Source organism: Lontra canadensis, unplaced genomic scaffold (genome assembly GCF_010015895.1).
Source record: "Lontra canadensis isolate GAN:19392208 unplaced genomic scaffold, GSC_riverotter_1.0 scaffold85, whole genome shotgun sequence".
Taxonomy (NCBI): Eukaryota; Metazoa; Chordata; class Mammalia; order Carnivora; family Mustelidae; genus Lontra; species Lontra canadensis.
The window spans coordinates 6,929,292-6,955,397 of NW_022631079.1; the positions used below are offsets into that span (position 1 = coordinate 6,929,292).

At 39.4% G+C, this 26,106-nt stretch overlaps 1 protein-coding gene across 9 annotated transcripts in view; it reads right to left on the bottom strand.

Annotated features, from left to right (window-relative positions):
• RYR2 (ryanodine receptor 2) overlaps positions 1 to 26,106 on the bottom strand; it is a 740,314-nt gene that overhangs the window by 247,562 nt on the left and 466,646 nt on the right. For all 9 annotated transcript variants that reach the window (XM_032883093.1, XM_032883091.1, XM_032883088.1 and 6 more), the window contains 4 exons: positions 20,602 to 20,761; positions 17,443 to 17,590; positions 3,998 to 4,206; positions 1,777 to 1,951 (listed from right to left, as the gene is read on the bottom strand). In XM_032883093.1, coding sequence (XP_032738984.1) covers positions 1,777 to 1,951; positions 3,998 to 4,206; positions 17,443 to 17,590; positions 20,602 to 20,761 — 692 coding nt within the window. The remainder of the gene's footprint in view (positions 1 to 1,776; positions 1,952 to 3,997; positions 4,207 to 17,442; positions 17,591 to 20,601; positions 20,762 to 26,106) is intronic.

Genomic DNA, 26,106 nt, shown 5'->3' on the forward strand with positions numbered 1-26,106 from the left:
CTAACAATATTCTCTGAATCTATGTGACATAAGTTAAGCAAACAGAGCTCACACAGGCACTTCCTTCCAACAAAGGAAGGCACAGCATACAATAATTCCTAAAAAAAAACAATTAAAAAATTAAAAGCTCGGGTCATATCTATCAATAAAGACAGAAAACACAGAAAAAGCCCCTCTCCCACCTTCCCCCTGATATATTAACACTCATAAAGACAATCACACAGAAAGGGAGATGGGTAATGGGTTGGTAGAGTGCCAGTTCCACCAGAGATACAGGTGTGCAAAATAGAAATTAAGTTACACAACTATAGAATTCTGGGGCACCTGGGTGGCTCAGTTGGTTAAGTGGATACCTTCGGCTCAGGTCATGATCTTGGGGTCCTGGGACTGAACCCCACATAGAGTTCCCTGCTTACTGGGGAGTCTGCTGCTTCTTCTCCCACTGCCCCTCCACCCTTTCAAATAAATACAATCTTTTTTAAAAATGTAGAATTCCTACCATTTTTGCAAATCTATATTTGAGAAACGACGGTCGTACCTGCTTACAAGCTTACTGAATGAATGAATATAGAACTTAACGCAAATAATGAGGGAACTAACTTTTTGAGGATCAGCGACTTTTAAGATCTTATTCATCTATTTGAGAGTGCGCATGAGCAGGGGGGAGGGGCAGAGGGAGAAGCAGACTCGCTGCTGAGCAAGAAATCAACATGGAGGACACAGATGCGGGGCTCGTGGGGCTCAATGGACCGGGAGACCACGACCTGAGCCGACCGAAATCAACAGTTGGTTGTTTAACCAACTGAGCCACCCAGGAACCACCCACCAAAGCGATTTTGGGGAAAAAAAAAAAAAAAAAGTGTTCATTTTAAAATGAGACATTTATATGTTTTGTTCATTTTTTTATATTGTATTTTTGTACTGTCTTAATTACATGCTCTGGAGTAACACCATCGAATACAACTTTCTGTGGCGCTCTAAGTGTTTGCCATCAGTGCTACGTGCTAGGGGAGGGGGTACCAGTAGCCACAGGTGGGCACTGAGTACTTGAAAAGAATGTCTCTAGGAAACTAAATTTTAGCATTCTTTCATTTCAACTAATGTGAATTCAAATAACCCCAAGAGGCCAGTGGCCACCTTCCTGGAAGTGTAACTGCAATGAATAAAACCTCTTCCATTCTTCATTTGTTTCACAAGGGTTTTCACCTTCCCTTTACAACCCTGCTCAAGGTCATCTCAGAGCCCTGCACTGAGTTTCCACAGAATGTTCATCAATTTAGAGCTTCTCTACTCAACAGAAAGCACTCCAGTGCTGACTTCCCTTACTGTAATCTACACAAAAATAGGACAATGTTTTATTAATCTCTGTCATCTCAGCATCGGGCAGAGGGCCTGACCTGTGATAGGTTCTCATTACATTTCTGTGAAATGAATGAACAGAAAGGAGCCATCAGCCGCTGATTATACACGGAAGTTCTAAGGGAAAATTTCACGTTTGTGGAAAACTGTCCTTTTGCCTGGCATTTATTTTCTTATTCACATGCATAAAAGCCATTTCAACCTTTTTGAAATCCTAGCTAAGTAGTGGAGGTAGCGTTTCTGCTAAAGCAATTTCAAGGGTGTCTGATCAAATAAGCCATATGGCAACCTTGCAATTTACAGCGGCAACTCATCTGCCACTCACCCTCAAAGATGGCTGGTTATGAAGCATGAGAGCAAATGCTTGCTCCATTCATGCTGAGAACCTGAAAGCAATGCCAAATGCAGAACACTTACCATCGCCAACATCAAAGTCCTTGAACGCCAGTTCTGAGCCCGAATCATCAAGAAGGATTTCGCCATTCAGTGTGAACATCATGGTGTGCTCTGTCATGTCAACCATACATCCCACAACATCGCCAGCTTGCCAAGAGCGCCCATAGTGCTCATTACCCTGGTGCCACCGTTGGGCCTAGGGACAGAAGGGTCACCTGTCACGGGAAAAGCCAGGAGAACAGGACCCACCCACCCAACCACCACTGCGGGCATGATTCACTGCAGCTCCTTCTATGAATGCAGCAGGAGGAAGGACTGAGTTCTACTGCACACATCAGTGTGGCATGATGCCCTAGCTGGTGTGGAGGTGCCTAGCAATTCTGAATCCCTCATACTAATATCATATGTTACTGAATTTTGAGGGAAGACCAAACGTTATTTCATTATTTTGAGAAACAATTAATTTAAAAATCTAACCCAAGGGGCTCCTGGGTGGCTCAGTGGGTTAAAGCCTCTGCCTTCGGCTCAGATCATGATCCCAGGGTCCTGGAATCGAGCCCAGCATCAGCATCGGGCTCTCTGCTCAGCAGGGAGCCTGCTTCCTCCTCTCTCTCTGCCTGTTTCTCTGCCTACTTGTAACCTCCGTCTGTCAAATAAATAAATAAAATCTTAAAAAAAAAAACCTAACCCAAACATATTTTCTATTAAAAAAAAACTCTTAAGTTTTTAGAAATTAATTTTTCACCCTAAAATGAATGCAACCCAGGATATGGGTTTTCTCTATTTCCCAAAATACAAAGAACTGTGAGTAGAGAACGAAGCTGAGAACTTATCAATGAAAATGACATTCTAATTTTCATCTATTTCAAAACAAAATTCCATTCCTTGGAACCAATGGCACTGATACATTAACAGAATAGAAATCTTGAGGCATTTCAGTATATATCAAAACCAAAAAAAGCTTCAAATCAAACCTAAAAGGTATTTACCTAAATAATGAGTCAAAAATTAAATATACACGCCAACGTCTTGTACACATAAGTGAAATCTCGTATTAGAAATACATCTCAAACATAGTTTTGATAATGTGACTTTTGAATCTCTAAATATAGTCCACTGACTTATGGGTACACAATTAGTTGTATATTTTGTCAAATATATCTGCTCATTTTTCCTCTTAAGAATCGCCTCCACCATGAATTAATATGTAAAGGGGTAGAGTCATCAATGCAAAGAAATGATATGAGTATTCCCAAGCACAATACACTATACTTTTAAAAAAATCTATTCCAGTGAATTACATATCAAAAGATGTTAAATTTTCCATATGAAGTGAAAAACAGGCTTAGGAAATGTGGTATTTCAAAACAAAGTAGGTCAGTTATTCTAGAAGACACAATATTAACTTCTAGCCTAGAAATGCTTTCCCACACATGCATACCTCAGTACGAGATACGTATAAATGTCAAATCTCTTATAATTGCTTATTTATGCTAATTTCCTTTTTTAATTAAAAGTAACTTTTCCCCTTCATATGAGAAGGAATGCAAATTCACAAAGAAGATAAGAGAATAAAAATTAGGGGAATAAAATAGAATTTTATCAATCAAAAATGGCTATCATTATCCTGCTGTAGCTAGATTCATACATACATATTTTAAAATATTTTATACACGTAAAATAATTTTTAAACATTTATATAATGTCTAAGTAAATAATAAAACAAGCACCTGACCAGCTTCCTTAAAAAAAAACCCTAAGACCTTAAGAAAAATTACTAATACTGAAAATGAAAACTTTTTGTGATTTTAAACAACATTGTCTCAAGCGTTCTTATGGCTATTAAATGTGTGTACCTACCATTTATTATTGCTTGAAGATAAATTCCTTTACGGAATTGTTTGTGTCAAAGTGTATGCAATTTGTTAGCATATGCATTTTTAACACTTAGGACAGGCAAAGAGGATTCATTTTTTTTTGGTAACAATGGAGAAGCAACGTTTTACTTCTTGAATTTCATTACAAGGATGGGGGGGGAATGTTTTGAGATCACAACGACAAGAGTTTCCCTAGGACTTTTTTTTACCGGGTTTGTGTTCCAGAAAGTCCTAATTTTTCAGTCCTCCCCAAAGGAGCAATGGTAAGGAAGGCACCCACAGATGTACCCGCCCCAGGAGACTGCAGCCTACAGAATCAGGAATCTACGAACTTTGGCGTCTGGTGCTCAGCACAGTCTGCTCACCTTGAAGCCATCAAAAGCAAAGGCACGTTCGTCGGAGCCAAGCTCTTGGTCAGGTTGACAACCTGGCCTGCTCCAGCCAACCCTCATGTCGCCGGCAGTGACTGCCTCGAACTCAAAATACCACCTTCCTGCCTTGACAGCATAGGTCTTCTCAGCTCGGAAGATTCGAAACCGCTCCCCAGTGCCGCTACACACTTCCGCTCTGGCAGCTGTGAAGGAAAAGAGATCCTGGGGGTCACTGGATGGGAAACTGAAGGAGGAGGGAGGACATCACATAGCATCTCTATTAAACCTCCAGGGATGATGGCAACCATCCGGTCTTTCTTACCCTGGCTCACATTTTGTGAAGTGTTTTCATATACCTGATCAGACACCAAGTCATGGAACCAGCTTGGAGAAAGGGAGAGCACAGGGCTTCCAGTGGAGAGAAGGGTTGCCAAACCTCAGTAACGGTGCAAGGGAGGAGAGGGAACTAACTGCAGGAGAAACCTTCCAGCCTCTTGGTGGTTTGGCAGTGGGATGTGAGATGAAGTTGAGGGCAGGGATGGGAAGAAGCCCATGAAAGAGATCTGAACTGTTCTGCCCAAGAAATGAAGAGACATTCGGGGGCGAGAGAGAAGGAAGAAGCAGCTAGAAGGTGAGGAGGAGAGAGAAAGCAACAAGGTAAAGAGATAAATAGCAGAGAAGGGTAAACACTGACTAATTCTCCAGACAGGATGACTAAGGGCAAAGCTCTGGTAATGTCTCACATCTTCATCATAATGTGCTAAACATATAAATGTTGTGTTTAAGTTTTGGGAGAAAAAGAAAAGGGTCAACTCAACATCAAAGACTAGTGTGGTGCTAAGTGGGGGGAGAGTATACATACTTGTAAAAATAAGATGCACATGGGTTGGAAATGCCAGAAACACAAAACCTCAGACCAAAGGGCCTGGTGCCAGGACAGCCATGTGAACATAAGCCCCTAGGAAATCACAGGGCATGAGGACAAGGGCCCACTGAGCTGATACGTCAAAGGATATACTGACAGCTCAGCTCAGATCTGGGTTAGACAGAAGAGAACATTTAGGTGACACTGATCAAAGTCACACAAGGAACAAATGGAAGAATTCTAAAGCTGCCTAATGCAACAGCCTGTGTCCTTTCCACTCTGCCTCCAATAGCAGGCACAGAATCAACAGGTCCTGGTTAAGTATTAGTTCTCATGCACTCTCCTTTTAGGAGCTGGGAAAGATCTTATAAATAATAGAAGTTTAATATCTGCTTAACCACTGATTTGAAATGAACAAACAAGAACTATAAAAATAATTCCGATAAGCTTTCAAGGGCACCAATAAACACATAGCCAGATCATCTACTGAAGATCAGGGTGGCATTAAGAAACAAAGGACTAAAAAAAAAAAAAAAAAGAAAAGAGAAGAAACAAAGGACTAAGATGTTTCTGTTGATTGCAGGACATACAGGTGAACTCTAACTCTTGATAAATCTTTCAAAAGCTGGGTTAAGCTTCTGAATAAGCAACACTTTGTTGTCCCATCTTCCCCTCCCAGTTACACACCAATGCACACCCCAACCAACAAGTCTGCTCCAAGCAATTGTGTCTCCAGCAGCGACAGCCTCAAATCCCAATGCCACCTTGCATGCATGTGCATGCGCACACACACACACACACACACACACACATACATCATGCTATACACTCAAACATCTTGCTGAAAAATAAATGCACTAATAGTTTAAAAACAGACATTCATAATAGTATATGGAGCACGCTGCATGTACGAAATTCTCTGAAGAGAAAAAAGTTTGTTTCTAATACATTGTAGTTGGGGGTGGATAGGAGCCTGAATGAGAAACATCTCTATGGTGAAGGACAGAAAAACTCTCATGTCTGTTACTTAGTAACAATGATTTTTGAGAGCTAGGAGAGCAAACTGCTTTTTGAGGAAAAAAATATTATCAGATTTTATGATACTTAGAGGTGGTTATGGCTATTAAGAAAATAGTCTAGGGGCACGTGGGTGGCTCAATGGGTTAAGCCTCTGCCTCCGGCTCAGGTCATGATCTCAAGGTCCTGGGATCAAGCCCCTCATCCAGCTCTCTGCTCAGCGGGGAGCCTGCTTCCCGCCCCCCCCACCCCCGCCCCGCCTGCCTCTCTGGCTCGTGTCAAATAAATAAATAAATAAATAAATCTTTTTTAAAAGTTCTAAAAAAAAAAAAAAGAAAAGAAAATAGTCTAGTGGCACCTGGCTGGCTATCAGTAGAGCACATGATGCTTCATCTCAAAGTTATGAGTTCAAGCCCCACATTGGGTGTGAAGCCTACTTAAAAAAAAAAAAAAAAAAAAAAGCAATTCTAAATATTACAGTAGTAAAAAAATTGAAGTCAAATTTTCCATTGTAATATTTCCTGAAGTAATGGCATGCTGATCCATTATATCCTTAAGTCATGGTTGCAACCTTCAATTGAATATTGAACCATGACCCACATGGACTTTTGGAAGTTACTTTTAATGAAAGGTAAAAGCTCTCGTGTAGTTATCCGTAATTTTAATTATGTCAACATTTACAGATGAAAATCATACATTATATTCTAGAATGCACTAATAAATCAAACTCCCAATTTTCTAAGGATAAAATATTCTGTTCTTTAGAAAACTAAAATACTAAAAAACCCATAGGTTCTTTTTTCCCTCTTTCTGTTCCCAGGCCAAAGGACCCCACTCACATGCATAGTGTTTTCAAGGACAGCAAACAAATTTTAATACGAGCTTAAATCAAATATGTTGGAAAGCAAATTTGGTATAAAAATGCAACAGATGACTTCCTTCAAAGCCACTACAAATTTCTCTTGGTCATAAGATTTACCATGAATTATCTCTACATACAAATAATGAAAATAAGGGGCAGCATATGGAAAAATGTGCATCAATCACAGGTAACAATGCGGAATTTCTTAGACTTTGTATTTTTTTTTCCTGACCTTAGCTGCCGCATTATTCTTACTCTCATTGATAAGACTCAACCTGAACTGGAAATGTACACATTATTCATAGACACCATTATGCAAGGGACTTATAACCTCCATGGACTTCCTCCAAATGTCTGTAGGATTCATGGTTCCCAAGTCTTTATTTTTTACATTACTTTAGAGCAGCTTACAATCATGGTTGCAAGAAGCAACAGTTTAGCATTCCATTTTCTGATAAAATACTAATTATTATTAAATGGAAATCTGGATCTACAGAAGTCATATACACACACAAAGATCCCACGCAATCTGTAACAATTTCTTTTGCATACCCTGTAGCATCGATCTGCTGGACACAAAGGAGGTGCTCTTTAAGTACCTGTGAGACTGAAACTAGGAACAAAGGCTTTCCTGAGCCTGGATGTAGGAGCCCAGGCATATACCTAATGGGTAGTGTTAGTCTCAAAGGCATAGAGCTCTCCCCCAAATATGCTTTCCTTAATTTTAAACATATTCATATAAGTTTGGTAGGTGATTATAGATCATGTAAGTATGTATAGATGATTTTCTTATATTGTTATAAAGAATATAATAATAATTGACATTTTAAAAAAATGAACCATTAGCAGATGTATTCTTGGTGAATTTTATCAAGAATACTGATACTCAAAGAAGAAATTCAGGAAGTGTGCCTTTAACAAACCATCTTAGATAAACAGTAAAGCCTGATAAAATACTGTGTTCCCAGGACCCCAGGGATCCTGGCACTAAGAGGGCACACACCAATGAAGAACCAAATGGGACCTAAAGCGTCCATACATGCTGTACTCCAAACCCTACTTTTAAAAAGATACTTACCACTAGGGGGCGGTCAAGATCAAAAAATAAAAGTTACTTATACTAAGCTGTGAAGGAAAGCAGGCTAATCTTTAAAAAAATTTTAGATACGTTTAAAATTTATAAAATTTCATAAAATAAAATAATAAAATAAAGTTTATACATATCTAAAAATTTTTTTTAAATATCTAAAATCCTTCAGGTGTGCTTACATAATAATTTTTAAAATTATTGATACTAACCAGTCATCTTTTCAACTTCCTGGTATTATTTCTAATCAAACAAGTCAAACCTTGATAAAGCTGTAGAGTAAGAATAACTTAGTTTTTCAAATGTTTTAAAATGTTATTTAGAACACTACTCCAAAGATAGTACGTTTCACATACTGAGTTCATATTCAAAGTGTAATATGTAAGCATTCAGGTGATAAATAGAAAATAAATTATTACCCTGACTTAGTACACAGAGCTAGATGCAATGTTATCAAAATTGTAAGCCCTTAACATTTTTTTTAATGTCAGCAAGGACAGCACAGCCGGTTATGTTTTTAATCTTATCTCAGGGATCACCAGATGTATTTTGCTTTATTCCATAATCTCTCACATCTATCTTTTAATTTCCACATTCATCATCCTTGTTCTGAAAAATCACAAATTTTCTAAAGCCTCCCAACTGGTCTCTCTACCTCCGAGCATTCTCCCCCTCCAATCTGTTCCTTCCCACTGTTGCCATAGTTATATCGCTATTGGAAACTGTGATCACACATCAAGCTTTTGCTTTAAAACTTCCTGGGGCTAGAATTTCTTGCGCAAATTTATCCACATTTCTTAGCTGGGCTTTCAAGATATTCCATATTTTGTCCTAATCCTTCACCTTCAACCAGCAGTGTTTTCTCCCAACTTGTAGCTCATAATTTTTTTTTAATTTTTAATTTTTAATTTTTTATAAACATATATTTTTATCCCCAGGGGTACAGGTCTGTGAATTGCCAGGTTTACACACTTCACAGCACTCACCATAGCACATACCCTCCCCAATGTCCATAACCCCACCCCCCCTGTAGCTCATAATTTATCCCTACTAGACTACCAATCATCCCTCAACTCTTTCTACACTTAATTACATCAGATATATTTTCCCTCTGGTGGAAATGCTCTGCCTCATCTATTTTCTACTTGTTGACATTTTGATCCCTTCATTGCCTAACTCAAATGTCATTTTCTCCCCTTACTGATTCCTTCAATTAGAAAATAATTTTTTTTTATGTATTTTCCATAAAGAACAGTCAAATCGCTACTACGAGGAAGGCATTCTACTGTATATGGGAACACATAGTGGACAAGAAACAGGACTCAGCCTTCACTGTGGAGTATACTACACTAGCCTGTTGCTCACGGAACTTCGGGAGACAACCTCGCCAATCAACAACCAATGGTTTTCTCTAAATTCCTAACTTTCAGAAACCATGCCATCCTCTGATCACTACTTTTCCCTCCTAGTTTCCTCATTTCCTGCACAAACACATTCACTTCTGGAACACATTAACTTCTTCCTAGGCTTCCCTTCCTTATCTAGATAGCTTTTGATTTCTTCTGCCCTATTTCTCTTCTCCTTATTTGCTGTCAACCCCAAGCTTTGTCTGATTTCAGGTTCTTCATTCTCCTCAACATCTATATTTGCTCTGCTGAGCTTGCTGGAAAGCGTAGGCACACGACAGATTGGCACCACTACTAGACAAGCTCATGGTCTCCAACAGAAATGGGACCATTAATGTTTCTCTGCAATCTTTTTATCTGTTCACAATTAGCTCTCTGTTACAGCCCACAAAACAGCTATTTCTAGTTTTTATTGTTGAGTGTCATCAGCAGGGTAAAGACCTCCAAAAAGCTTCCTCTATAAAACCAACGAGAACACTGGAAAAAAATCATCAAAATCAACTTTCAGAGTTCTGGAAATTAGCCAAAGTCTGGAAACCAGCTGGGACATTATTTGATCAAAGTGGATGAACATTTGTAAGGACAGCAGGCTTACTGGGGTTTTAACTTGCTTTGGTGCTATCCTCTTCTCTCTAGCTACATGGCACATTGAAAACCAACAGCCTCTCCATTACAGTGAAAATCAGCAACCTAGATGCTGAGATGAGAAGAAGAATTCCTCCAAAGCTCATTCACAGATAACTATCATTATTTTCCCTTAATGGTAGTTCTTGGAAAATCCCATTTGCAAGGCTTCTCTTTATTGGAACTTTGTTTGCCCAGAGCAAACAATCATTTCCCCAAGGGCATTTGCTGACAATCATCAGAGGCAATTTTTTAAACACTGCAGCTACTTGGGCAGTGAGGCAAACATTAAGATGACCAAAAATTGAAAAATAACTGACGAACGACATGTCCATGTGGGTTGTGAAAAGTTCCAGTGCAATCCTGGAATCCAGAATGCCACATTCATGTCCAGGCATGTGTGTGTGTGTGTGTGTGTGTGTGTGTGTTTAGAAAAGACCTGAGAAGTCCGTAAGTTCTCACCACTGGGATACCTTAAGGCTCTGCAGTAAGTGAAGATGGCTGGTAATATGTTGGAGGCACGTCCCAACAGGCACACAAAGCCCCTCCCTTAACAAAGACTGGGAGACTTCAAGTGCCAGACATTTAAGGAAGTCTCTGCCCAATCCCTAGTTGACTATGAGGCTAAAGAAACAGAGACTCCCAGGGCCACACATAAAAAAGAAAAAAAAAGTGTGCAAAACTAGTTAAGAAACTCATGCAAAGAGACAAAGTATGAATCCCACAGGGGAAAAAATGAAATCAGAAATTGTCCTTGATACTAAACAAAGGTTTTTCATTAGCTACTTTAAATGTGTTCAAAGAACTAAACAAATCATGTCTAAAGAACAAAAGGAAAGTATGAGAACGATATCTCACCCAAATAGAGAGTATCAATAAAGAAACTGAGATTATAGAAAAGAACTAAATAGGAGTTCTGGAAAGGCACAATAACTGAAAATAAGAGTCTGCTAGAGGGGCTCACCTATAGGTTTAAGCTAGCAAAAGACAGAATCAATGAAACTGAATAGATCCATTGAGATTACCAAGTATGAAAAACTGGGGAAAAAAGGAATGAAAAAATAAACAGCCTCAGAGGCCTGTGGGACACAATCAAGAATGCCAACACACATATAATGGACATCTCAGCAGGAGAAGAAAAGAAAAGGGCAGAAAGAATATTTAGAGAAACAATGACAATTCTCCAAACTTGATGACTAACATACATTTACAGTTCAACGAAGCTCAACAAAATCCAAGTAGGGCAAATTCTAGATATATTATAATCAAATTACTGAAAGACAATCTTGAAAGGACCAAGACAGAAGCTACACATCCCATACAAGGATCTTCAATAAGAGTAACAGCCAGTGTCTCATCAGAAAACACGGGGGGCCAGAAGGCAGAGGGAGGACATGTATAGTGAAGGGAAAAGAAGAAAAGCCAACCTAGAATTTTACATTCAGCAAATCTTCGTTGTTCTCTTCAAGGCTTCCAACACAGTCCAGCCCTCTCCCGCTGCTGCCCCCTTAGCAAATAAGCTCATTTTATCTTTCAACAGAAAAGAGGACCCGTGTAACAAGAATTCCCTGGGCTTCATCCTGACTTTCCATGAACACAGGTTTCTACATTCCCTTCAATCCTTACCTCTTTTACCAAACTTAGGGGGGCAGGTGTTCTCCCTATTATATTAGGCCAGTCCCTTCCTCCATGCTCTGAATTCACCCCCCACCCTCCCAGACGCTCCATTTTGTCCAGCTCCTTTTCTTTATCTTCAACCTCCTACTTTCTGCTGGTTCTTTCCCTTAGCATAAAAATGTCCAAATGTCTCCCATTTAAAAAGTAAATAAATAAACAAACTCTTTAACCCTTTCTTCCTCTCTACCCAACAGTCTCAGCTTTATATTTACCTATGGGTAGTAGGTAGCTCTGTCTAGTGTCTCGCATGCATTTCAAACTCAACATGTTTATTTTACTTTTATTTTTTTAATAGAGGAAGAGAGAGAGAAGTAGAGAGAGAGAGAGAGAGGGAGGAGGGGGAAGGATAGAGGGAGAGGGAGAATCTCAAGCAGGCTCCATGTACAGCACAACTCTGAGATCATGATCTGAACCGAAATCAAGACTCGGACGTCTAACCGACAGAGTCACTCAGGCGCCCCAAACTCAACGTGTGTAAAGTCAAACTTGGCATCTCCCCAACATCCATCTCTACCTGCTCTGACTCCTGTGTTCCCTGTGAATGTGGAAGTCCTTGACATCTACCAGCCCAGACACCATCCCTGACACCCCTTTGGCCTTCTGCAAATTCTAACTCTACAAGTCAAATGATTCTGTCCTGTTCTCTCTGTGCACAACACTGCCTAAGCTCAGAACTTCAACACTCCTCATCTACACTTCTTTTATCGCTGCCAAACTGTTGTCCTCACTTCCACTTACATTCACCTTCAACCCATTCTCCCAAGAGTCACTAGATTAATTTTTTTAATAGAAAAAAAACTTATTTTTTTTTCAATCTCTGCCTCCTCTACTTCATTTTCTGCCACTTCTCAAACTCTACATTTAGCCACACCAAGCTGAAATCCCCACATGCAATGCTCCCTTGTGGCTCTAAGCATTTAGACATGTCATTCTCTTGGAATACATGGAACCTGGTTGATTCCTATTCATCCTTCTATATTTTCCCCTAGCTTTACCTACTTTTAAGTAGGTAAAGGAGGTGGTTTTAAAACACGTCTTCAAATATTTTGTCACATTGCCTTTCAAAAAAGTGTGGGCTTGAATGTGGGCTGCTTTACTGACTCACATGTAACAAACAGAATATGGCAGAAGTAATTGTAATGGGCACTGATGCCTCCCCCTCACACTATCTCTTATTCACCCTGGGGGAAGTCAGCTGCTGTGTGAAGGCACTCAAGCATTTCTCTGAGGTGGTCTACTGGCAAGGAGCTTGGGCCTCTTACTAAGAGCCAGACAGAAACTGAATCCTTTGGCCAACAGTTATGCAAATGAGCTGTCCTAGAAGCAAATCCTCCAGCCCCACTGACGTCTTTAGATAACCGATTCCCTGAGCAACTTGAGAGCAACCTCAAGAGAGACCATGGGCCAGAACTACCTAATCCACTCTCAAATTCCAAACCATGGCAATTTTGAGATAACAATGTTCATTAAGTCATTAAGTTTTAGGGGGGAAATTTGTTACGCAGCAATAGATAACCAACATACTTCTACGAAGACCACTCTGACATCAGCAAGCTGAGTTAAGCCCTCTGTGCTGTGACACTTGACAATTAATGCTTACACCATAGAGTGGTGTTGACAATTTAATCTCTCTTCCTTGCCTCCCCTGAAAGCTACCTGTGGGCAAAAACAGTTTTACTCATTTTTAACCTCCAGAACTAGGCATAACTATGTATTAAAGGCAAATAAATGGAAAGGAGGATGACTTGAAATATGGAAGTGACATGAAACCCAAACAAGGATTTTATAAATATGAACTCCTTCCCTTCTCGAAATTCACATAAGCAACAAGAAAGTAGGTAACTGCAAGGTAGCAATACATTGCCTCACAAGGGTATGAAGAAGACAAAATTATGGTTGTAAATACTGTAAAATTATACATCATAAAGGCAACATCTTATGCGGTATCCAGGGAATACGGTTATCCCTAAAAGTGAAGATATCAGATGTAACTGACACAACCTATGCCTTTGACTGATAATGTCTTTAAAATATAATCATCACTATTTATTTCTGGCATATACTGCACATGTCCTTGTACAGGGTAAAATGCACTTCCTTTCTTGGATATCAACCATAATTTTTTTAACAGTGCATTTCTTTTGTTTGTTTGAATGGGTAATGCAAATAGAGTATAAAATTTAAAAGAAATGATATGTGGAAAAATGTAAATCTTCCCTCCCACAGCTGTCTGCTGGCTATCTAGCTATGCTTCCTGGAAGCAATCACTGCTACCATTGTTTTCTGTGTCTATTCGCAGTCCGTCTGTGCATGTGCAAGTGTTTACATATATTCTTTGTTATAACAAGAAGAGTACCACGCTCTTTGCAGACTTCACGACTTTGCTCTTTAAGCTTAATATGAAACACCTGAGAGTGTTTCCTGTCAGCATTTCATTGTACTTAACACCTTCATAATATTGCATCGTATGAATGTACCATCGTGATGTTAACCAGCTCCGATGCCAGAATGTTTTCTAATCTGACTTTTCGTTTTACTTTTTGGGGGGTGTGTGTGTGTGTGTTCATATAAGTCTGTGTGGGAGAGGGTGTGTATGTGTATGAATATGTGTTGGGAGCTCCAACACAAACTCCACTGCTCAGTTCACTCATATTATTCTGTTGGTCTGTAGAAGTCTCCTTTATTGCTCTTTTATTTTTTTTCCTTTTTCTTAATCCTTGATCAGCCCTGGCATCACTCCAATATGTGTGATATTTTCCTTGTTCCCGGTCTTAAGGGAAAAAGTCTTGATGTTTCACTATGAAGTGAAGGCAGGATAACCTCTCTCACCACTACTATTAAACACTCTAAGTCTTAACAGTTCGCTAAGTCAAAAGACAAAAAAAGCATGATAATTATAAAGGAAAAAGTAAAATACTGGGGGGGGGAGGGGAAAACATCATGGTTATGTGGGTAGAAAACTGTATACACTTTGTACACAGAAAAAGAGAAAAAGAAAGAAAAAAGTAAGATGAATTCTGCCAGACCACATGATAGAATTATAATGATATGTACATACTAATAGTGTTTCTCATATTTACAGTGAACAACTGGAAGATGAAATGAAGTGAAAACTAATTTAATTTATGATATTTCCAAAATATCAGATGCCTCTATAAAATAATGGGCAAGACCTCTACTCTGAAAGTTGGAGACAAACTAAAGACGACAAAAAAAAAAAAAAAGGAAAGATATGCCACGTTTGTGAACTGGTAGACTATATACTGTTAAGATGTCAATTCTCCCCTAGACTGACCTACAAAGCCAACTGTAAGCCCATCAAAACCAAAATTACAAGTGGGATCTAAAATGTAAGGAAATGCAAAGAAAAAAAGCTGACAAAACTCTTAAAGAAGTTAGAGGACTACCCTACCTGATTTTAAGATTTGTTAAAAAGTTACAATAATAAAGACAGTAGTGTGGTATTGAGTTAAGGACAGACATATAGATCAATAGGACCCAACTGTCAATAGATAGTTGACAAAGGTACCAAGATAATTTAATGAGGAAAGGATAATCTGTTCCAATAAATGGTGCTGAGACAGCTGGATATCCACCAGGACGAAAGTGAACCTTGACCTTAGTGTCTCATCATAAACAAAACTCAACTCAAATTAGACTACAGACCTAAACAAAAAAGTAAAATAATAAAACTTCTGAAAGAAAGCACAAGAGAGAATCTTTGTTTTTGCACAGGGAAAGATTTCTCAGAACCTAAAATATACAACCATAAAGGGAAAAAATCATAAAGGACTTCATCAAAATTAAGAATGGTGGGCTTTCTGAAAGATCTCACTGAGAAAATGAAAGCACAACCCAGAAACAACGAGGAGTTATTTCCAATATCTGACATAGCCCTTATACCCAAAGAATTTATATATATGCTTACAATTACATATACTTATAATTCAATAAAAAGATGAAAAAACCACCCAATTTTTTAATTGAATATAAATTCAGGGAAAAAAAAAAGACACATACCAATGGCCAGTAAGTACAAGAAAAAAAAATTCAACGTTATTACTCATGAGAAGAATGAGAATTGAAACTGCAAGATTCCATTTTGCATCTACCAGAATGGTTAAAATCAGAAAGATTAGCTACCAATTCTTGGCCAGGATGTGGGAACAACTGGCACCCTCATACACTGGTCATGGGAGTAACTTCGCAGAACCATCAGGAATCTTCCAAAAAGACTATATCTGTCCCATGATCCAGTAATTTTACTCCCTAGATATTGACCTGAAGAGAAATGAAAAGTCTGAGTCTTCACAAAGACTTGTCTACAAGTGTTCATAGCAGTTTTATTCATAATTGCCAAACACTGAACACAATTCAAATCTTCATTAACAGAAGAATGGATTAAAAAAAAAAACAACTTATGGTTTATTCTGTTACATCTTAGATTAGAAGCTTTGTATTGCCTATTTTCATTCCAGTGGTCATGTGGACTATAGACTCTTTAAGACAGGGATCCTTCTCATACCTTTCACTCCTGATAGCACCCAGTAAATAAGGGTCTACCAAATATTTGTTGCTATAAAACTGACCTCAAGAGAAAACAGAGAGGTATAATATAATTATGAACATCACTGTTACCAAGGGAACACCTAATTTCATTGGCAGCAAATGTTAGGATTCAGTATCTCCTAGAGCTCTTGGGATGTTAACTACCTACCGAATCAACTCCACAGACTGAAATCTGGAGTCAGAATGCCTGGGGATGGGATTCTGCACCTGCAACGTGGTAGACGGAAAGGCAGAGAAGTCTCGGCATCTCAGGTTCCTAATCTGTAAAGTGAGCTTAATGCATGGACCATCCCCATAGGGTTACTCCTGTGAGGATCACGTAATTATAAAGGTCTCAGAAGCACATGACAAGCACTATATAAACATTAGCTATTATTACTACTGACAGTCTGGATTTCTATGTACAGATACAACACTGAAGATGTTAGTCATTAGAGTATAGTTAGGATACATTTTTAAACATTTTCTATCAAAAAAATACAGGCACTATAAGGAAACACACATTGTTTATTTCACTTTGCCGATTTTAAAATATGGATAGTCATACCAAGTCCAACTTCAGGCAAAGGATAAAGGAATGGATACTGATATTTTAAACCATATTCTTAAAAGGTATTATTTAAGGGGAAATGTGTTCTTTATAAGACTTCTGAAAACCCATTTTTTCAACACAAATTTATTGAATGCCTATTCTAATGCGCTTATCTTAAAGCAAAATGTTGCACTAATTAGTTAATATTACCTCTAGGTATGAGTATAAATAATGAAAGTTCAGAAGACACGGGCTAAACAACTAAATTCTTTTGAAGGAGAACGGGTGGGGTTGGGTGGGAGCTGTACCACAGTTAAGAGAGTTCACTGTTCACATCAAACTCTTTGGGAAGGTAACCCCGTTTCTCCCCCCAGCAGAATCACTGTGGTCCCGAGACACTCAAATGAGAGATGAGTCTAATCCCTCAAGCGTCCTTCAGGAAAAAAAAAATGCTCTAAACCACTGTCCTAAATTACAAACTAGATGACATCCCAAAGAACTCATTGTATGCTGCCCTTTTAGTTAATTATTTAGCTCTGAAGAACTACCACACAACTTCAAGACCTGAGAGGAATAAAGGAAAACCAGAATACCATGATCTTGGGGATGCCTGGGTGGCTCAGTGGATTAAGCGCCTGACTTCGGCTCAGGTCAGGACCTCAGGGTCCTGAGATCGAGCCCTGCATTGGGCTCCCCGCTCAGGAGGGGGCCTGCTTCTCCTTCTCCCTCTGCCCCTCCCCCTGCTCATGCTCTCTCTCTCTCTCTCTCAAATAAATAAATAAAATCTTTTTAAAAAATACCATGATCCTGATCTGGCGCCTCCAGGTTGTAGCCATACCCCAGCAGCGTGCGCACGGCCTCACGGAGGCTGTCCTTATTAGATTTCTTGGTGCGGTCATCTAGAAGGGCATAGGGAACCAGACGAGGGTTTCTTCTGTTCTTTACATCCTACAGGAAGAGAAAAGGTGTCCATCGTCAAAGTAGGACTAAAGCAATCCTTCTAGAAGGGTGACAGCTTCCAAATATAATAGAATGTGAGGCCCCTGAGGTAAAAGGTGCCCCTCCCCCACCACCTTAGTCTCTTCAGGTAACGGAAGTTACTGAACCCCTAGCAATAGAAAAGATGGATCAGATGAGTGACTGCAGGCCCTCCCCAGGAGAAGAAGAAGTAAACAACAACAACAACAACAACGACGACAAAGCCAGCTGGAAGGATGTCTTCAACCACCTTCCATCTGCTGGGGTCACAGGGCAATGTGTGAATTTAGAAAACACGGAATTTCCTTGCAAAGTTTACAGACAAGTCTTTGTTACAAGAACAGCCAAATGATCACTGGTCACTTCTCAGTGATTTTAGTCTACAAACAACATATGGCTGCTGTCTCTTTCTCGGAAAAAAAACAGCATGTTATAGACAGCCATTCTATGAACTCAAATGGCCTGAACAGTAACGCATTAAGGTGACTCCATCAACCTGTGAAACCTGTTAATAGCAGAAATACTGAAATACCTACAAAACTCATGAAATGTTTATGACAAAAGAGGCTCCAGGTTTAAAATGCGATGGCACTGATGTTGGCAAAGCCAGAAAGCTAGCTATCCTACTATCCTGGCAAAAGAAAGCACTTCCTTTCATCCACTGCCTGAGACTCTGCTGCAGATTTTGTCAGACTTCCCAGATCTCAAGAAGCATTCTCAATTCTCAGGTGAACCTGAGCTTGACTAAGAATGACGAGGCTGTAGATCCTTCCCAAATGTCTCAAAACTAATATGCTACGTGGTGGATGGGGTTTGTCTCGGTTGGGTAAGAGCAAGGAAAGCTTTTCTTACTGTCTTCTCTCCTCTCTCTAGCAAATTTGTACCGAACACCTGCTCCTGAATACAGGAACACGGACGGACACGTTGGGGGTCAAGGTCACCTAGGTCATTTGGCGGGAAGCAGCACTCCAAAGCCACACCAAATAAACTAACAGTATAAACATCACCCTGCACTCCTCTCTTTCAACGTGGTTTTAGCCCCCAAACTTTTCCTCCATAGAAGGTCTGAAGCATTGAATGAATCCTGGGACTCAGTTAAAAAGGAGCTCCCCAGGGGATCCGACACACACTCATGTTTGAAAGCAGCTGTGCTCGAGAGACAGAGAAGAAGGTAATTTGAGGAAACCACTCTCAAGGACTTTCAGTAGGTTATGTTAACAAGAAGGTGATGGAAAATTCAAGACACTTATTCAAATAACCTGGCAAACATGGGCTATGTCAGTGGGGAATGCGGTGGAGGGATGGGGTGCGACCTGGGGGAAGGAATGGGGAAATGATTTAAATGAGAGCTCTGGCAGGTTCAAACAGAGCCTTCTGCTTTTATGAGGAAACACGTGCACAGGAAGGAGCGCCCCTACCCCTGAAGACAGGGACCTTAGGGAACTCCTCATTTGTCTGAAAGAGCTCCGTGGTCTTCAAGGTAAGTTAAGCCCTCCTTTTGCAGAGCCAGTGTGAACCCCTCATCCATCTGGGAATGTAAGGTTCAGGTTCTCTCTCTCTCTGTCTTTCTCTCTCTCTCTCACACACACACACCCCTACACACAGACACAATACTGGAGCAGATGTAGTGTTGACATTCTCATCAGCTACAACTAGCTTAATTCAATATAAAAATATATTTTATGAGGTACATCAAGGCTCTTCCATTTTTCTTTGGCCTTCCCAATAGCAAGAAGTCACTGGCTTACAAGCGTTTTCAAAACTCATTTCTTCGAACCAATATTTAGGCTGTTGCCTGGACCATCGTCTAAGCCTTTAAGTAAGAATCCATTTTATTCCTGAAAAATTCTAAGTACAGGAAGCCTAAACTGAGCTGCCAAGAGGCACTGCAACAAGGCAGTGAAGCATCTTGGCTCTGGAGTCTGAAGGCTTGATCCCAAGCAGGGTCTGCCACCTGCTAGCCGCAGAGCACTGGGCAAACTGCGCCCACGGAGGCTCCCCGTGCACCATATGTCAGCTGGGAATAAAAGGATTCCTCCCTCACTGAATTGTTGTCAGAGTTAAGGAGAATATGTGTAAAGCTCCAGACAGGGGGACAGCCACCTAATTGAAGAGCAAACCGCCCCACGTATTTGGTCTGCCCAGGCACTGCTGTGAGCCTCTCTCCCAAGTAAGTTATAGAATGACGTTAAGTTCCTTACTGCCGAGGGAAACAGTGGCTCAGAGAATTTAAGAATCCTGTCCAGGGTCACACGAGGACTCAAAGGTGAGGCTCAAATGCGTTCTTCGGCCCCTCAGCAATGACACCTCCGGGTGTACTCAATGACTGTTAGTCACTCCCGCCAGCGCCACCATTAATAGAGAGAGATCCACGACTCTGACATCTAGAAACCTTAGAAAACTCATCCTTGACTAAGTTTAACACAAACTCAGTTGGTGGTAGAACGTGATCTAAATTGAAGCAAGCCTGTTTATAGGCTTTATTTATCCCCTCTTGGTATGATTATGCCTACACGGTGCTGAACAAATAGTAATTTACATTCTGCTGCCCTGCGGAGGGTGCTAAGAAGCATGTAATCGATCACTGTATCGCCATTCTGGAAACCAAAAGATATCTGGGTTCTAACATTTATCTGGTCCCAGGGGTTTCAAATGAGGAACTGCGGACTTCTTTTATTATTATTGTATATCAATCTTCTCATATTTCAGAAGTTTCTCCTTAAAAAGACAATCTCAGAGAGAGAGAAATGCCATGAAACCACATAATAAATCACTGTTGTGGTTCAAATTCCCTGTTTTTACTCAGGGTTATGGTCATCTGACTTCCTGAGTCCAGCACTGGACAGGTGTGTCACTGCATACGTATATTAAGACATGTATGTGAGTTTCAAAACAATAATTATTTAATCTCCCCTGTTATGAACTACGCTGATTACCACTTAAGCAAACCTCAGCCTCCACGTTCTAAAGCCCCCATGTACCTGTTGGATGCCATAAGTCCAGCCCTGTCGGATTCGATCCCGGGCCCACACATTATGGGCATTTTCTGCCAACTTGTCCACCATCGCTTCCTGAGATGGGGTGAGTTTGATGAAACTCAGGTCCATTGGGGCAGGCTTGTACCCACTTGTCAGCTGGTAACTACAAGGCAAAACAAAAGAAATATGAAATCGGCCTTTTCGAAAAAGTCAAAGCTTAAAAATCCCTATACCAGTCTCTTTATGGCCCTACCTACTTCTAATGGTTCATTTAACCACAGTGGTTACCTGGTCAGCAATCCTGGAACCCCTCACTTAAGCTAATAACTCATTAAGTAGAAAGGCCACACAATCTTGGTCTTATTTTTATGCCAGTGAAAGTGAAATGAGACAAGTTACCTATCTCTCAAAGTTGAGAAGGATTTACTGAGTTCCTAACTCTTGAGGCTCTTCTTTAGTACAAACCAAAATACTGGTTATCAGTTAAAACATCTGATGGATTTCTCTTCCTATTCTCATTTTCTTCAACTATTAAGTGTTGTATTAATTTGTATATTTATGTATTTAATGAATCTGTGGATCTTTACAGATACTAGCTATTTATTATTCCATAGGTAAATTTTAATGCATTTATAAGTTATTTTCCTATTGTCTTTCTTAGTTATATAATTTAGGAAGCATCTGGATAAGACAGAGAGTAGAAAATCCCAGCTATTTAACCATCTAAAAAATAATGAAGGCCTGGGTTTTAAGGAACTCTTCCCTGAAACTACTTCTATATGCTGAAATGGAGAGAAAGCACTAAAACAAGTGTAGGTTTTCATCTTTCGTAAGAGCTATAAAATTGAAAACTACAAAGTTTCCAGCATGTACACATTAGGGCAATAATATTGCCTTGCCCCCCCCAGATACACACAAAGTCACCTCACTCTCTTTAACTACTGAGATTCCAACAAAACCTGTTTTATAGCTGCTTCTCTTCCATTCTTCTGTCATTGTTGTATCACCTATAGTGATACAACAACTAGGCCTTGAGGTCAGATTTGTTTCTAATCCATTTTTCAAAATGCCATCATACTTGAAATAGGGCATGGCAGATAATCAGCCTTCTGATTTATAGTTTTTGAAAGAATTAGTGGAAAGAAGCAAGATGGCAGGAGAGTAGGGAGCCTTGTTTCATTGGGGGCCTTGAATGTAGCCAGATAACTATCAAATCATTCTGAAAACTTATGAATTCAACCTGAGATGAAAGAAAAGAATTGCTGGAATTCTACAAATAGAAAACCAACCACTTTGGGGAAGGTAGGAGGTGTGGAGAAGTGAATCAGATGGAATATATTGGAAGATGAACAGCAGGGGAGAGAACCTCCGTAAGCAGCTCCCAGAGAGCGTTACAGCCCCAAAGCACAAAATCAGTACTTTTAAAAATCTGCTCCAGTGAGAGACACCCTTGCTGGAAAGGTGCTCGGATGGCAAAGCGGGACAAAATTCTAGGTGGGATCCTGTGGTCTCAGGATCCCCGGGGTTACAGAAAGAATGGGGATGCCTGAGCTGGCAGAGCTCCCAAGAACTGGAGCAGGAAACTGGCTATGGTCAGCAAGCCCAGGAGTGGGCTCTCAGCTCAGTTGGCCATAAACAGTGAACAGCAATGCAATCAGAAGACTGGTCTCCATGTGGGGGTCCTGCAAGTGTCAGGCCTGTGAGAACCCTCCTCTCCCCTGGGAAGAAAAGTAGGGTGTGGTGTGCTTCGAAGGAATCTGCAGAGTTCAGTGCACATAAAAGTGAAGACTGCTTTTCCCTGAAGGTTTACTGAATTTAGGGGCCCAAGATCTTTCAGCTCCAGGGCTAGAAACAGGGATACAGCCCTTTTAATTTTAATTTTAATTTTTATCCTCTAATGGGCCACAGAAATCCTTCAGGGAACAAAAGCCACATAGAGCAACCCAAAGCAGCTTACACGGAGACTGGTCCCCTGGCAAGGGGCAGTGCAATTCCACCCAGGCAAAGGCATCTGAGAATCAGAGCAGCAGGCCCCTCCCCCAGAAAACTAGCTATAACATCAGTGTAACACCAAGTGTACCAAACACACAGAATTGCAAAACTCCAGTGTGAGGGGAAAATAGTATATAGAATTCGAGGGCTTTTACTCATGATTCTTTTATCTTTCAGTTTATAATCTTTTTCCCCCCTTTTCAACTACTTTCTTATTTTAGCAATTCTGTTTTTTAGTCTTTTTTTTAAAACTTTCATTTTTACATTTACATTTTATAGATATAGTCTTCATTTTTCGCTTCCTTTCACTGTATTCAATTTCATTTTTGTATATATATGTTTTTGCTTTCTTTGCAATTTTGGGATTTAGTGTCTTCTAAAAGAGCAAAATACACCCAGGACCACCCTGTTTTATCCACTTGGGAAATTATGTTTTCTTTTTTCCTTTTTTTTTTCCCTTTTTCTTTTCATTTTCGGTTTCAGACCTCTTCAGATTTGTCTAATGGGTATTTTGCTTGAGTCATCCTTGATATTTTTTATTTTACTCCCTTGTTCATCCATTCTTCTCTGGGCAAAATAACTAGAAGGAAGAATTCACAACAAAAGAAAGAACCAGAAGTAAGTAATACTCTCTGCCACAGACCTAATCATTATGGATATAAGTAAAATGTCAGACCTAGAATTCAGGATAACAATTATAAAGTTACTAGCTGGGCTTGCAAAAAGCATAAAAGACACCAAAGAATCTCTAATGCAGAAATAAAATCTAATCAGGCTAAAATTTAAAAATTTTTCAACTGAGATGCATTCTAAATTGGATGCTCTAATAGCTAGGGTAAAGGAGGCAGAAGAGAGAGTCAGTGACAGAGAAGACAAGATGATATAAAGGAAGGAAGCTGAGGAAAAGAGAGAAAAACAACGAATGGATCATGAAGGGAGGCTTCAAGAAATTAGTGATACCATAAACAATATTAGAATTATTGTGGTCCCAGAGAAAGAAGAGAGACAAGGACATAAGGCATATATGAGCAAGTCACAGCTGAGAACTTCCCTACTTAAGGAAGGAAACAGACATTCAAGTCCAGGGGTAGAGAGAACACTCCTCAAAAATCATTAAAAATAGATCAAAACCCTGACATATAATAGTGAAGCATGCAAATCTCAGAGATAAAGAGAAAATCCCAAAAGAAGCTTGAGGCAAGAACTCCTTAATCTACATTGATAGAAATATTAGACTGGCATCAGACCTATCCACAGAGACCTGGCTGGCCATAAAAGGCCAGAATGACACATTCTTGGTGATAAATGAGAAAAACATGCAGCCAAAAATGCTTTTTCCAGCTAAAGTATCATTCAAAATGTATGGAGAGATAAAGAGCTTCCAGGACAAACAGAAACTAAAAGAATTTGCGATCACCAAACTAGCCCTGTAAGAAATATTAAAGGGGATCCTCTGAAGAGAGAGCCCAAAAGTAACATAGATCAGAAAGAAACAGAGACAATCGACAGGAACAGGGACTTTACAATGTACTACAATTGTAGTACAATGGCACTACATTCCTATCCTTCAATAGTTACTCTGAATGTAAATGGACTAAATGCTCCAATCAAAAGACACAGGGTATAAGACTGGATAAAAGCAAGACCAATCCATATGCTGCCTACAATAGATGGACTTTAGACCTAAAAATACCTTCAGATTCAAAGTAAAGGGGTGGAGAACCATTTATCATGTCAATGGATGTCAAAAGAAAGCTGGGATAGCAATCCACATATCAGATAAATTAGATTTTATTTATTTATTTTTTAAGATTTTATTTGACAGGATGAAAGAGAGACAGTGAGAGAAGGACCACAAGCAGAGGGAGTAGGAGAGGGAGAAGCAGGCTTTCCACTGAGCAGGGAGCCCAATGCAGGGCTTGATCCCTGGGCCCTGGGATCATGACCGGAGCCGAAAGCAGATGCTTAATGACTGAGCCACCCTGGCGCCCCAGACAAATTAGATTTTAAAGCAAAGACTGTAGTAAGGGATTAAGAGGGACACTATATCAGACTTAAGGGGTTTATCCAACAAGAACATCTAATAATTATAAGTATTAATTATATAATTACATACATATAGTTATATGTATATAATTATAACAATTATAAGTATTAAATTAATAAAGAAAACACATTGATAATAATACAATAATAGTAGGGGACTTTACCCCACTCACAGCAATGGGCAGCTCATCTAAGCATAAGATCAGCAGGGAAATAAGGGCTTTGAATGACACACTTGACCAAATGGACATCACAGATATATACAGAGCATTCCATCCTAAAGCAACAAAATACACATTCTTTTCGAGTGCATATGGAACACTCTCCAGAATAGATCACATACTGGGTCACAAATCAGGCCTCAACTAGTACGAGGAGATTGGGAATATTTCTGCATATTTTTAAATCACAATGCACTGAAACTTGAACTAAGTCACAAGAGGAAATCTGAAAGCAACTCAAACACTTGGAATTAAAGAGCATCCTACTAAAGAATGAATGGGTCAACCAGGAAATTAAAGAAGAATTTGTAAAATTCATGGAAATAAATGAAAATGAAAACACAACTGTTCAAAACCTTTGGGATATAGCAAAGCAGGCCCTAAGAGGGAAATACATAGCAGCACAAACCTTTCTCAAAAAAATTAGAAAAGTTTCAAATATATAAGCTAGTCTTACACCAAAAGGAACTGGAGAAAGAACAGCAAATAAAGCCTAAACCAAGCAGGAGAAAAGCAATAAGAAAGATTAAAGCAGAAATCAATGAAATAGAAACCAAAAGAACAGTAGATCAATGAAACTAGAAGCTGGTTCTCTGAAAGAATTAATAAGATCAATAAACCACTAGCCAGACTTATCAAAAAGAAAAGAGAAAGGACCCAAATTAATAAAATCATGAATGAAAGAGGGGAGATCACAACCAACACTGAGGAAATACTAAGAATTATAAGAACATATTATGAGCAGCTATATGCCAACAAATTAGGCACTCTGGAAGAAATAGATGCATTTCCTAGAGACATATAGACTACCAAAACTGAAACAGGAAAAAATAGAAAGAAAAAAGAAAAAAAGAAAAAAGAAAGAAAAAAAAGAAAAAAAAACAGACCCATAATCATCAAGGAAATTGAAACAGTAATTAAAAATCTCCTAACAAATCAGAGTCCAGGGCCAGATGGCTTCCCAGGGGAAAGAACGAATACCTATTCTTCTGAAGCTGTTTCAAAAAATAGAAAGGGAAGGAAAACTTCCAAACTCATTCAATGAGTTAATAAAAGAAAGGACAAGCACCATATGATCCTCTCAGTTGATGAGAAAAAGCATTTGACAAAATATAGTATCATTTCTTAATTAAAACTCTCCACAATGTAGGGATAGAAGGAACACACACCTCAGTATCGTAAAATCCATTTACGAAAAACCCACAGAGAATATTATTCTGAATGGGTTAAAACTGAGAGCTTCTTCCCT